The 15,109-nt window shown below is 36.4% G+C and overlaps 1 protein-coding gene across 3 annotated transcripts in view; it reads left to right on the forward strand.

Moving 5' to 3' along the window:
- The window catches only part of PHKA1 (phosphorylase kinase regulatory subunit alpha 1), a 103,295-nt gene that overhangs the window by 60,505 nt on the left and 27,681 nt on the right, over nt 1-15,109 (forward strand). For 2 of the 3 annotated variants that reach the window (XM_079123711.1, XM_079123712.1), the window contains exons 19-23: nt 2,718-2,894; nt 4,417-4,508; nt 4,873-5,012; nt 13,254-13,410; nt 14,480-14,559. In XM_079123711.1, coding sequence (XP_078979837.1) covers nt 2,718-2,894; nt 4,417-4,508; nt 4,873-5,012; nt 13,254-13,410; nt 14,480-14,559 — 646 coding nt within the window. The remainder of the gene's footprint in view (nt 1-2,717; nt 2,895-4,416; nt 4,509-4,872; nt 5,013-13,253; nt 13,411-14,479; nt 14,560-15,109) is intronic. The other variant, XM_079123713.1, reaches the window with a different exon arrangement.

The following is a 15,109-nucleotide window of genomic DNA, read 5'->3' on the forward strand; positions in this document are numbered from 1 at the left end:
CCTGGATAAGAATACAAAATATTGTTCAGCATTGTCCTTAATAATTCATGCTGCCCGCAATCTCACAGTGTACCAACCTCACTCCTCTTTAATACACCTAGATTTCTACTTTTGTTTGGCTTCACTTTTTATCCCTTTACTTACCTTTGGTTTCTGGTCTAATATCTCTGCGGTGTTTGTGGAGTATGGAGTTGAACTCTCCCTTACTAAGGTTAGGGAAGATTTCTCTACTGGGCATTCAAAGTGGCTGAGATTTTGAAATGGGAAGAAGCAGTGGTGAGTAAGAGATATTTAATCAAGTTCATAGTAAAAAATACATATACATTACTGCCTTTTGACGTTAAAATATAAAATATAAAATTTAATTTAGAATACTTTTTATATAACATGGGAGGGCTATATCAGAATATTTGGGGAGATATGTATAGTTCAAAAAAGCCTGTTTAAAATGCCTATTGCTTTCATATTACAAACTAGACAAATAATACACAAGAAAACCAAAATATAACTGGCTACTAGGATATAGGGAGAAAGTTTTCTGATAGCACACATTAAAAATGAGAGGACTGGGGATATAGCTCAGTTGGTAGAGTGCATGGCTCACATGCACAAGGCCCTGGGTTCAATCCCCAGCACCACACACACACACACACACACACACACACACACACAGACTAAGAAATTCTGACCTGCAGTGTTAAAACACTGACTTATGCAGGACAAGCATTACATTGCTTGAATCTTAAAGAAAGAAGGGCCCTTTTATTGTCTGGGTATTTGACTGTTAGCCTGAATCTGTTTTTTAAATTTTTTATTCATACATCATAGTTGTACATATTAATGGGATTTGTTGTTACATATGCATACATGTACACAATATAATTTGACCAATATCATTCCCCAGCATTCTGCACCTCCCTCCCCACCTCGTATCCCCGGTCCCTTCCCTTTATTGATCTCCCTTTGATTTTTAGAAGATCCATCCCCACCTTTCTTTTCCTTTCTCCTCTGTAGCTTCCACATATGAGAAAAAATATATGACCCTTAACTTTCTGAGACTGACTTATTTCACTTAACAGTGGTCTCTAGTTCCACCCATTTTCCTGCAAATGACAATTTCATTTTTCTTTATGGCTGAATAAAATTCATTGTGTATATATGTCACATTTTCTTTATCCATTCATCTGTGAACAGACACCTAGGCTGGTTCCAGAGTTTGGTTATTATGAAATATGCTGATATAAACATGGGTATGTATGCATCACTATAGTATGATGACTTTATTTATTTAGAATAAATACTAAGGAGTGTTATAGCTGGGTCCTATGGTGGGTCCATGCCTTGTCTTTTGAGGAACCTCCATACTGATTTCCATAGTGGTTGTACTAATTTACAATCCTATTAACAGTATAGAAATGTTCCTTTTTCTCCTCGTCCCCACCAACTTTTATTATTGTTTATATTCTTCATGACTGCCACCTTTTTATTTTTTATATTGAGATAAGGTCTCACTTAGTTGCTCAGGCTGGCCTTAAATTTGCTGTCCTTCTGCCTCAGCCTCCCAAGTAGCTGGGATTACAGACATGCACCACCACACCTGCCTTAAAATACATCTTTTTAATGATTTGCATCACTGCATTTGTTCTTACAGCATTCTGAGTCACTTTCCCACCTTTGGGTGTGCTCATCAGTGGTCTCACAGTGGCTATGTTCATTGCAGGTAGAAAGGTTTTCTTCATATTTTTGTAATCCTCAACTCAAGTCTCTTGATTGTATTCAAAGTTAAAGTCTTTGTCATCAGGATGTTCCATTCTTATAGCTCTGCTAGTTCCCATTAGTCACATCTGTAGAGATTACTGAAGATCATCCAAAACCAGATGATGTGTGACTGACTTAGCTGACTTCTCTACTGATCCAGACAGTGTGCTTCTTCAACTATAAACGGTGTGAATATTTATGTAAAGCCTGAAATATTAAGCATCCCCAGAGTATATTTATATTTTTATTCCCAATATCTGTATTTCATTAACTAATGTTATAGAAGTTGTATGGTGGAGGAGGAGCCCCAAAGGATATGGACCATATCTAGTTCACCAAAACATAGTACCTAGTACACTGCCTGGTACATAGTAGCCAATATATAATTGACAAATAAATATATGAGGTAACTAAAAGGCCACCATAGTCCCATAGTCCTTTCTTCATCAATACCATATGGAGTTTTTTTTTTTATTAGTAGTAATTGTAACTGTTGTTTTTAGATTCTGTTTACCACCAGGCTCAATGTTTAGTGGAAGTTTTTTGTCCTTCCCTGACCCTTCCTCACAAAAGTCTCCTACTAATGGAACTTGAAAGGCCTTGTTCTGCTCCTCCTCCACCACCTCTGCCACCATCCCATCACACACATACCTACACAAATTATGAAATGCTTGTTCCACCTATCCTAGAATAAGCTCATACTGCTTTAGGAAACCTTATCATTGTCCCAGGAAAGTTGAAGAAGAGGTTGGTTCTGGTTGATGACTATCGTCTCTAAATCTTAAATCAATGAGGTTGTATAATGATCACAAGCTTCCTCACCTCTGTGATCGAAAATCAGCCTATTTCCGGTGCTGTGTTATGAGTACAGGAGCCCATCATTCTGATTGCTGGGGTAGACTTTGAAGTAACTAAAATGTTAATTCTTTTCTCTCTCCCTCCTCCCACTAACCCTGCAGCTCGCTGTGGTGATGAAGTTGCTCGTTATTTAGATCACCTTTTGGCGCACACTGCTCCCCATCCTAAACTAGCCCCTTCCTCACAGAGGGGAGGGCTAGATCGGTTCCGAGCTGCTGTGCAAACAACCTGCGACTTAATGTCCTTGGTGACCAAGGCCAAGGAACTCCATGTACAGAGTGAGTAATGCTATGACTCACTAGAGTCAGGCACAGGATGACATAAAGCCCAGGATGGGGGCGGGATATTGATTACACATAAGCAGGAACTTTGTTTTGTTCACTGCTTTATCCCCAGCATCTTGGACAGCACCTGGAACATATCAGACACTCAAATATTTGTACAGCAATGAATCGAATACAGTTTTGCTGTGGATAATGCTATATAGTTTGATTTAATCAGGAACATGATAAGGAGAGGCAGAACAAAAGACTTGGAGCATACTCAGTTCTAACATCAAAGAAAAATGATGGTAAGAAGGAAAAATTCAGAGAATTTCCTCCTTTGGAAGTATTTGTTCATAGATAAAGCATTGCAAGACTATTACAGGATAGTCATGCAATGGAAAGGGAGATAGTCTTAAGCAAGTTACAGCTGGTTCCCTTAGGCCAGTTGTAATTTTGACAGTCAGTCATTCCAACCATGTAGATCTGTATTTGTCAAATATGGTATTCTTTTTTCACTGCATACTCCATCCCATGACCCCTGTCCTCCTTCAGTAATGTTTACAGTGGGGGATGTCTTCTACCACACATTATTAGGAGTTGTCATGGTTCCCAAAAGGTATTCATTGCCTCTATGTAGTAGCCACATATGAAGGGAGAGAAGGGCTCCTTGGCCACACCTAGAAAACCAAAATGTTAACACTATTTAGATAATATGATTGAGATGCATGCTCTTGCTGTCTAAAACTTCATTGACCATTACTAACCAAAGATATTAAATATGAACTCTAGGTAATCATTTAACATTTATAAAGGAGAAAAGCTTAGCATGCCCTTTGGGTATGCTCCCTGGAGAAAGGACTTAAGCAAAGAGATGAAGTTTATTGTCATATTTCTCGATTGTGAATCAAGAAACTTGAGCTTAATTTTCAGCTCTGCTATTTACTTGCTTGAGCAGTTATTTGAACTCTGTATCTCTCCGAATATGTAAAATGATAAAAATGACAAGAAAGTCTCTCTTGAGTGGTTTTGGGTAAGTATTTCATCAATGGACTATAAGTAAGAAATCTTTAAGAATATCTCAAAGTTGGTCAGCCACTAGATTGTTTTGATTCCCTAGATAGGTTCATCCAGTCACCTCTTCTCAGGGAAATCTAACCACTAGCCATCAAGCATTTTCTTAGGAATGTCCAGAAAATATAAAATGTAACTGAACCTTTTCTGTTACTTGTGGTATACTACCAAAGTTTCAGTGTTAGCACCATCATGGTATTGATTACACTAGTAAATTTAATATCTTACTTGATGGTATAATTCTAGAAAGTCAAATCAAAATGTATTTATTGATTAATTGTATACTCTTCAAATTACCTAATATTCATCTTTCTCTTCTTTGGTATTACCAAGGAAGAAGAAGGTTGCCATTCTTGTTTTCTAAAGAACTGACTCATACATGACCTCACTGCTGAGGTCAATGGCACATTTTTATTGGTATCTTTATTATCTATCTTTTCTAATAAGTGTCAACCTTTTGCAGATGTTCACATGTATCTTCCTACAAAGTTATTTCAACCTTCCCGGCCTTCATTCAACTTACTCGACTCGCCTCAGTCCCCACAAGATGAGCAGGTAAATGTGCAAGTGGGATTCTTCTATTTGTGTTTGCAAAAATGCCATCTTTATAGAAGATTATAGAACTAACCATTATGATTCCTGTTAGTAAATGATGGTAGGTAAAATGCAATCCTGGTGAAGATACATGTACTTTTCAGTTCAGTCTTAAAGTGGGCAAGTTTCCCTAAGTAGGTTTCAAGAAAACTGCTTTGCTGTATCATATATCTTGATGCTTTTATTGTTTTTGCTTTGCTTTTCATCAAAAATTAGAAAATTCTTATGGAAAAGGTTTAAAGATAGAAAGATGACTCATTCTAGGTTATCATTTAAGTGGAACACTTGTGGACTTAATTTCTTTTCAACATTTTTCAAACTGAAGGTTCCCTCTGTTCGTGTAGAAATGCATCTTCCTAGAGACCAGTCTGGGGAGGTGGATTTTGAAGCACTGGTTTCACAGTTAAAGGAGACAACAAACTTACAGGAACAAGCTGATATTCTCTACATGTTGTACACTATGAAGTAAGTGATGGATATTATCAGCATACTTTAATGTTCATATAGAGAGGAAGGATTGCATAGTATGTAGTTAGCTTTCTATTGCTGTAACAAATATCTGCGATAATCAGCTTATTAAAAGAAAAGGTTTATTTTGGCTTACAGTTTTGGAGGTTTCAGTCCCTGATTTCTTGGCCCTATTTCTTTTGGGTCTGTGGTGAGGCAGCATATCATGGCAGATACATGTGGCAAAGACATTCACCTCATTGACAGGATGCAAAAGAGAGAGAGAGAGAGAGAGAGAGAGAGAGAGAGAGAGACAGAGAGAGAGAGAGACAGAGAGACAGAGAGAGGCAGACAGACCAAGGTCACATAATCACCTTCAAGGGCATGCCCCCAGTGACCTAAGATCTCCCACAAAGCCTCACCTCTTCAAGGTGAGACCATCTCCCAATAGTGCCATGGGCTGGGGACAAAACCTTTAACACATGGACCTTTGGGGCACTATATCAGATGCAAATTATAGCATATAGAAAATGAGCAAAGCTTTCGAGTTTCACTTATCTGGTTTTGAATATAGTTTAGCAATCTATTCATTATATGACTTTAAAGCCTCAATTATCCTCATTTACAAAATTTGGATTATACATACCTCATAGAATTATTATAAATATCTATGAAGTCCCTAATGCCTGGCACATAATCAGTGATCAGTAACTGACAAGTATTATTATCAGTATTATGGTTCTTATTAAGCATCCATTATTTGGTAAAACCTACAGATATATTCTTAACACAAAAGAAAGAAGAATATAGAGTCTTACAGGAAAAAGAAACTAATATTTTCAAATGTTTTCTTATGTGTCAGGTACCCACTAGGTACTTTGTATCTTATACTCAATTTGCCTAAATTGATCTCCTCTTTCCTGCCTACCCCTACACAAAAATACCTGCTCTTCCTCCTCTTTTCATGTGGTGGTGACTAGAATATGAAGAGGCAGCATTTAAGACCCTTTCTAAATTTGGCAAAAGGGGCTGTGGATGTAGCTTGGTGGTTTACTTGCCTAGCATGTGCAAGACCCTAGGTTTGATCCCTAGCACTGCAAAAAAGAAAAAAGAGCAACAACTAGATACCATGTGCCTCCTGATGTTACAAAAGTACAAAGCATCACCTATTGAAGTTGCTCCTTTTCATGTTAAGATTAATAAGATCTTGTTAGCCTGTCGTACCATTATACAGTTCCTCATTAGCTTCTCCTAATGATTTTATAACCATCGGTGGTGACTGCCCAGATCTTTCATTAGAAATTGCCAAATCCTGGCCTCCTAATTCTATACAATGACCTATTTAATATGCTCATCTTACCAAATCCCTTCCCTACTTAAAATTTTTTGCTTCACTTAAGCAGGGGGAAAGTTCAAGAGCCTTAATATGACATATAAGAACCTCTATGATAGAATTCCTGCCTGCTTTGTAGATTTTGCTTTCACCATTCTGTGTCCTATAAGTAGTATTCCAGCAACACCAAACTGCTGGTAGTTTTTCATCAACACTATGTTGTCTCATTTCTGTGCCTTTGCTCATGTTTCTGTCTTTGCAAGGACTCTTTTCTTTCTCTTTAGGCTTACTTATACTCAGCTCTTCTCATATCGTCCAAGGAGTCAACTTGAAACCTTTCACTTTCCAAACCCCTGCTCCTTAAACATTCCTCTGTAATGCAGTATGCACAACTAGTACTTTATTGCCATATTATCTCTGTGTGTGTGTGTATCAACCCCATTAGACTGAGTTCTTCCAGAACATTGATTGTTTTATTTTAGTCTGAAAACAAAACCTAGTGCTTGCCTTATAACATTTTCTCTGTATAGGTTGGTCAAACAAATTAACTTCTTAATTTAATCCTTATACTTTTTCTATGAGATGATTGGTATCTACATTTATTGCAGATAGGGAGACCATCTCAGAGAGGTTGATCAACTTGCTGAAGGTCACACAGTTACGGGAAGAGATGAGATGAAAATCCTTGTTCTTTGACTCCAACGCTCATACAGTTTTCATCAAACTATGCTATTTTTTTTTTGTTTATTTGGTTCTGGGGATTGAACTCAGGGCCTCGTGCTTGTGAGTCAACAAACTATACTATTTAATGAGCAAGTGAAAACACACAGGTCTTTGGTTAGCTGAAAAACCCTTGAACACCAAAGTAAAACTTTTACATACTTGATTTTTAAAAAATAACATTTCGGATGTGGTGACACATGCCTGTAATTCTAGCAACTTGGGAGACTGAGGCAGGAGGATAGCAAGTTCAAAGATAGCCTCAGCAACTTATCAAGGCCCTATGAAACTTAATGAGACTCTGTTTCAAAATAAAAAATAAAAAGGACTGGGGATGTAGCTCAGTAGTAAAGCATCCCTGGATTAAATTCCTAGTACCAAAGCAAATAAATAAATAACTCAAAGAAGCCAGGCATGGTGGCACATACCTGTTGTCCCAGCAACTCAAGAGGCAGAGGTGGAAGGACCATGTGAGTGCCTGAGTTCAAAGCCAGTCTGGGCAACATAGAAAGATATCATATCAAAAAATCATTAAAACATTAAAATAATCCAAACAGATTATTAGCTACATACAGACTGAGTTTTTGTATACTCTTTGAAACCCCACCTCAGACTTGTTAGTAATAACTAAACCCTGGGCCGTGAATACTCCAAACCACTGCTGCCCTTCAGTATTCACTAATCTAGACATCCCACACAGTGCTGCAAAGGGACATCACCTAGACGTTTAACCCTTACCCCAGCTTCTCTTCTCCCTCTGACAGTTCCCTTGCTCTTCTCCTTTTCTGAATGACAGAACCTGGGCCATGATCTTCTGGATGATCTCGTGCTTTGAGGGACTTCCCTTCTTATGCAACCTGCCAAAGTGCCACCCAGTAAAGCTCGTTGTGTGTTACTGATTTTTAAAGGCCTGGGTCTTATTTTGGAATTTTTGTTTCCTTCTTTTTATCTTTTGTGGTATGGCACTTTATTCAGTTGTGTCATATACTTACTATGTACCAACACATGCTAAATGCAGGGGAATAGAAAGAGAAAGTGAAAGGAGGGAAGGAATAAGGACAGAATAATTCTAACTTGAATAGAAATTGAAGATTCAGAGGGGTAATTGAGATGGGCATACAAAAGTTCATGCACAACAACTTTTGCTCACACCAGTTGAGATGATCCATGGTTTACCACCTTCTGCTCCTACATTGCATCCTAACTTCACCATGACTTCTGAGTAAACCCTGCAATCTCCCTGAAACTAATATTCTAGATAATATCAAATCACTTGAATAGGGGCTGTGGGCATAGCTTAGTGGTAGAGCATCTGCTTCAGATGCACAAGGCACTGGGTTCATTCCAGCAGCACATGTATACACATGCACACACAAAACACTTGACTAGATTGTGTATAATTATGCTATGTGGCTATGGGATACACTTGGATCTCTATCCAGTATCCCTGTGTAGATAAAAGTAGAATGACAGATGCAGTTTTCTAGCATATTGACAAATATCCCTTCTGTGAATCATCTGTTTATAAGCTTGTTTTATCCTATAGTGGGTTATTTTAATTTTTCTTATTATATTACTCTTTTGTTATATATGTTTCAGGTAGTTTTCCAAGGAATTTGCCTTTTTTATTGTAAACAAATGGGGTACACCTTGTTTGTCTGTTTGTACATGAAGGAATTTGCCTTTTAACTTTGTTTATATTCTTTTCTCTACACAAAAGTTTAGCTTTTATATAATCAAATCTTTTTTGGGAGGGCGGGTACTGAGGATTGAACCAGGGGCACTCAAATACTGAGCTACATTCCCAGCCCTATTTCATATTTTATTTAGAGATAGGGTCTCATTGAGCTGCTTTAGGACCTAAGTTGCTGAGGCTGACTTTGAACTCTCAATCCTCCTACCTCAGCCTCCTGAGCCACTGAGATTATAGGTGTGCTTCACCACACCTGACTATAGTCAAATCTTTTGATCTTTTTATTTTTCTCTTTACTTTATGGCACTGGAGATTGAGCCCAGCACCTTGCACATGCTAGGCAAGTGTTCTATCATTGAGCTATACCCCTGACCTGATATTTTCCTTTTTTGACTTCAGGATTTCTTGCCATGCATAGGGAATCTTCTTCCCTTCCAGAATTTAAAAAAAAAAAAAAAAAAAAAAAAAAAAAAAAAAAAAAAAAAAAAAAAAAAAACCTTTAAATACTTTTAATAATTTTTTAAATTTTTTAATGTTTTGGGTCTTTAACCTACCTGGCATTTATTTTTATGTATGTCTTCCTACTCAACATGTCTAAAATCATATTCACTATCTTTACCAGAACATGCTGCTTATCTTTCTTCACTCTGTGTGTGATACCATCATTCTTTCAAATCACCCAGAAATTGTATCATCTTCAACTTCTCCATTTCCCCTGCCTCTCCCCACATCACTAACTCCCATAGGGAATTATTGGCCAAGTCTACATCTTCTAAGTTCTTTCAAACTAATTTATCTATTATTGCTATCTCCTCACAATGTAAATGCTCTCACCAAAGTGGACCACATACACTCAAAACACAACCTCTACATGTCTACCTTCATTCCTTGATTGATGTTTTTTCCTCTGCCTAGAATATTGTCCTTTGCCATTCCCCATCTCTTTTTGTTGCAATTCTCTCTTATCCATCAAGGTCTAGTTCATCTGTCACCTCCACAAAGCTTTCTCTGAAAAGAGATCAGAGATTAATAATAATCTTTCCTGGTTCTGAGCTCTTGTAGCAATTTTTGAGACTTTAAAAAATTAATTTAGATAATTTCAGACTTAGAGAAAAATTGTAAAGAAAGTACAAAAAATTTCTGGATATCCTTCACCCTGATTCCTCTAATGTTTCCACTGAGCTTTAATATCTCTCTCTTCACTCACTTTCTGCATTTCTCTCTTATGTCACCACCACCACCATCATCTATACTCAATCCAACACACGCACACACACACACACACACACACACACACACATATATTATTTTTTGAACCATTCAAGAGTGATAGACATGATTTCCATTTACTTTAAATTATTCAGTGTGTATTTCCTAAAAACTTGGAACTCTCTTACATAAGCACAGCATAATCACCAAAATCAGAAAATTAACTTTAAGACAATACTAGTATCTAGCTTCAGACCCTATTAAGATTTGTCAGCCCAATAATGTATTATTTTAATAATAATGTATTATTTAATAATAATGTATTATTTTAATAATACATTATTATTTTAATAATAATGATTATAATAATTGATTATAGTATATAATGATTGTAATAATGATTTTGTAAAAGAAAATCTAAAATCATGTATTTCATTTAGTTCTTCATATCTTGAATCTCCATTGATCTCAAATGACTTGTGTTTCATTTTTCATGTCGACATTTTTTAAAAATACAGACCATTTGTTTTGCAGGATTTCGCACAGTCTTTGTTTCTGTGGTGTTTCCTCATGAGTTATTCAGGTTATGAATTTTTTCAGGAATACCACTGAAGCGATGCCATGTTTTCTGTGTGTCATGTCGGGAGACACATAGTGTTGACTACTCCAATTCCTAGTAGTGTTGACTTTTATCACATGGTTTGATCATTCGATTAAGATATTAGCTTCCAGATTCCTCGACTGTAAAGTTATCATCTTACCTATCGAAATAAAAATTAATCTTGTAGAGCTATACCTTGGGACTATGTAAATGTGCTATTATTTTTAAAACTCACTGGTTTTACAGCCATTGATGACTTCCTGTAGTACTTATTTCATGTTTTTTACAAAATTTGATATATTGAATGGACAATTCATTCTCGTGGTCAAATTCTTTTAAATACAAAAGAAAATATAGTGAATGAGCAAATGGCCTTTTCCCACCTCTGTTTCTCTATACCCAGTTCCCCACCTCACAGGCAACCAGTATATTCGTGTGTGCATGCATCCTCCAGGGATATGTTATGCATATGTATGTAAATGCTGACTGTATTTTATCCCTATTTTACTAAAATTTAGCATAGTATATACACTGCTCTATACAGTGTTTTTTTTTTTTTCACTGAAACTTTATATCTTAAAGTCATGACACAGTTTGCTCGTTCCTATGTCTGAGAATTATACTGACTGTTTGGCTGTTAGATAGAACCTCATTACCTATAGGTGGAATAACAGCAAATAACCTCCCTATATGTGTCTCTATTTCCTGACCACATGATGATTGGGTTCTAAGAGTAAGTGTCCCAAGGTAAGACTAGGTAGAAGCTGTATTACTTTTTATGACAGCCTCAGAAATCATATGGTATTACTTTTGTCTTAGTCAAAAGCATGCCTGGATTCAAGTGAGGGGAACGCAGACCCCACCTCCTTTATTTTTTAATTCATTCATTCATTCATTCATTCATTCATTTGCAGTACTAGGTATTGTACCTAGGTCCTCTCACATACTAGGCAAGTTTTCTACTAGCTGAGCTACATCCCCAGCCCTTTCTTATTTTTCATTTTGAGATGATCTTCCTAAGTTGCTGAGGATGGCTTTGAACTTGTGATTCTCCTGCTTCAGCCTCCCGAGTTGCTGGAGTTACAGGTGTAGGCCACCATGCCTGGCTAGATCTACTTTATATATTTTTAATAGTTGTGTTGCATTCTTATCTCATGTACTGTAATTTATTTAACAAGTCTTTTACTGATAGACATTTTTGTATTTTCCAGTCATTCACCATCACAATGTTTATAGTGAGTAACCTTTTATCATACATCATTTCACATGTTTTGAAGGAATTTATCATCCAGATGAACCAGAAATTGGACTGGTATATCAAAGAATATATATATTTTTAAGTGTATAATTTCTTTTGATGGCTTTTTGTATATTCTCGGTTTCATACATATATATCTTTCACCATCCATTTTAGAGCATTTTCATTATCCTAAAAAGAATCTCCACTTCTTTTATCCATCAACTTTACAGAAAGCCCTCCAGAGCAATAATCCCAATTTTTATTCCTACCAGGAACATATTGAGAGTACCTGTTTTCCTAAAGCTTTAACCAATGCAGTGTTAAAAATTTGGGGATTTTTCACAGCTTGATATGTTAAAAATATTATCTTGGTATAATGTTAATTTTAATTTTTCTTATTATGGGTGAGATAGAGCAAGCTTTACTATATTTAATACCTGCCAGTATTTGTTTTGCCACATTTTCTTTTGTTGTTTCTTATTTTCTGATCTATTTATGAGAGGTCTATATGTATATAGAGATAATTAGCCTATGAAGTACAAATATTTTCCCATTTTGTAATTTGTCCTATACTTTGCATACAGTGGTTTTCGAGGTAAGAGTTTTTTTTTGTTTGTTTTATGTGTACAAATGTAATAGCTTTTTTTTATGGCTTCAAACATGTGTTCCATACTTAAAAATTCCTCTTCCCTCCAAGTTATAAATGAATTCTCCCATATTTGTCTAGTTTCTTCAAATTTAGATATTTGATACATTTGGAATTGTGTTATATACAGTCTGAAATAAAGGTCCAACTTTTTTTCAAGATGGTTACATGATTGTCTTAACATCATTTAATAAATAATCTACCTTTATCACATATTAAATACCCAATTTCAGAGAACTTTATATGTCTTTTATGGCACTTCATATTTGATTGTGCTACAGTAATTTTGCACCAATAATGTATACGTATCCTTTAAAAATAAACACACATCCTTCTTATTTCTTCATTTGTTCCTGAAGTACAATCATACTTTCTGAATTTTCAGTAGTTATATTAAATCTGTCTTTAGTTTCAGCCCTGTTGAAGCATGTGAAGAGGGTAAATAATGCATTTTGTCAAAGCATAAATGAAACTAAGAAATTATTGTCTAGATATTTGCCTTTTGGGGTGACTGTTAGTCATAGTTTTACAAAGGTTTCTTGTTTTAAATATCATTAGTTTCCTAATGCAGGAGGCTTATCAAAAATAGGTATATGCACGTGGGGGTTGTGACTCGGTGGTAGAGCGCTTGCCTAGCACATGTGAGGCATTGGATTCAATCAGCACCACAGAACAAATAAAATAAGGGCATTCTGTCCATCTGCAACTACAAAAAAGAATTTTTAAAAAATAGGTGTATTTTTTAAAACACTGAAAGATAAGATTTTTGTTGGATGCTTTACTTTTAATTAACATACTTCTTTCTTTAAAATTCCAGAGGACCTGATTGGGACACTGAATTGTATGAAGAGGGGGGTGCTACAGTCAGAGAGCTTCTTACTGAACTATATGGCAAAGTTGGAGAAATTCGTCATTGGGGCCTGATTCGATACATCTCTGGGATCCTAAGGAAGAAAGTGGAAGCACTCGATGAGGTACTATAAATTCTTGAATTTATAACATGTCTAAATGGGCATGCTTTTTTCCTTTACTTCTTGGTTCTTTTTAGTTATATGTAATATTAGGATTCATTTTGACTCGATTTTAAAAGCACGGAATGTAATTTACTTTAATTCAGTCACAATTACTTCCCTTTCCTTCCCCTCCTTCCTCTCCTTGTTCCCATCCCTCTACTCTACTGATATTTCTTCTATTTACTTACAGTTTTTTAAAGTTATTGTCTTATGGATGTACATGATGGTGAGATTCATGTGATATATTCATATATGTATGAAGGAAAGTTAGGTCAGATTCATTCCATTGTTGTTCCCTTATCCCATCCCTCCTCCTTCCCCCTCAATCCCCTTCGTCTACTCCACTGATCTTTCCTTTATTTTGATGAAATCCCCCCACACTTTTCTTTTCTTTTCCTTATATTGTACTAGTTTCTGCACATCAGAGAAAACTTTCAACCTTTCACTTTCTGGATCTGACTTATTTCACTGATCATGATAGTGTCCAGTTCCATCCTTTTACTGGCAAATGGGAATGCTTTTTAAAAGTCAGTTTCAGGGATGGGGGTGTAGATCAGTGGTAGAGTGCTTGCCTAGCACACATAAGGCCTCAGATTCCATCCCCAGCACTGAAAACAATAAATAAATTTGGATTCCTTAATTGTTTTTAAGGCAACCACAGCCTCTAATCATTTCATATGTTGTTTTTCACATGTACATTTTCTGATATTCACTTATGTTTCTGGTAGTGACAAATGTACATTACTGAACCATAATAACTATAGACTTTAGAGGCATTATAAACTATTAGAATTCTAGATCCTAATAATGAATCTGCACCAAACTAAAAGTACCAACCTCCAAGGAGTTTGAAAAACCTCTTTGTTCCTTCCTAGAAATCCTTCTTTTCTGATCTTCATGGTATTTCCTGAGGAAGAGAGTTTAGTGTTATTAGGTTAATGGGGAGCAAAAGTTTCTAGGCTAAGAAGAGAAAAGTTTGTGGAAATCTGAGGTTTTATGGAAAGGATAATGTGATACTATCTCTTCTTAGGCCTGCACAGATCTTCTCTCCTACCAGAAACATTTGACAGTGGGACTCCCTCCAGAACCTCGAGAAAAGACCATCTCTTCGTGAGTGTGGCATTTGCTTGGGTTTGATAAGGCTTCTCTGAGACTTAAGGAACCTGCATGAACTTACACAATTTTCTTGCCTTAATCTGTCCATGGATGACAACATCCTACAGACACATGTCTATCAGAGACATTCACCAGGAAAATGTTGGGAATAACAGGGCATGGGCAAATTAAAGAGAAAAACTAACAGCAAATAGTGTTCAAACTTTTTTTTCTTATTGGCATTTCCTAATCCTCCCTTCAAAAAAAGCACAACAAAACATGCAGGGCACTGGAAATTGGTACCCATAAAGAGTCAACTGTCCTCTAAAGAGAGGAAGTGGAAAAAGGTGTCTGGCTAGACTACAGGGCTGATGATGCAAATCCATGCTGTTTAATAAGTGATGAAAGTGATAGAACTCAGGGTCAGAGGGGAAAAATGGGAACTTTCAAAGCAGAGTCAAGAACAGTGTCATCAAACTGCCACTGTCTCAGTTCTGCCACAACCTCCAATTGGCAGCAGTACCCTCAGATAGGCTGGGACTGGAGGGGGTGGGAAGTACGGTGA

This window comes from Sciurus vulgaris (genome assembly GCF_902686455.1).
Source record: "Sciurus vulgaris genome assembly, chromosome: X".
Classification (NCBI taxonomy): Eukaryota; Metazoa; Chordata; class Mammalia; order Rodentia; family Sciuridae; genus Sciurus; species Sciurus vulgaris.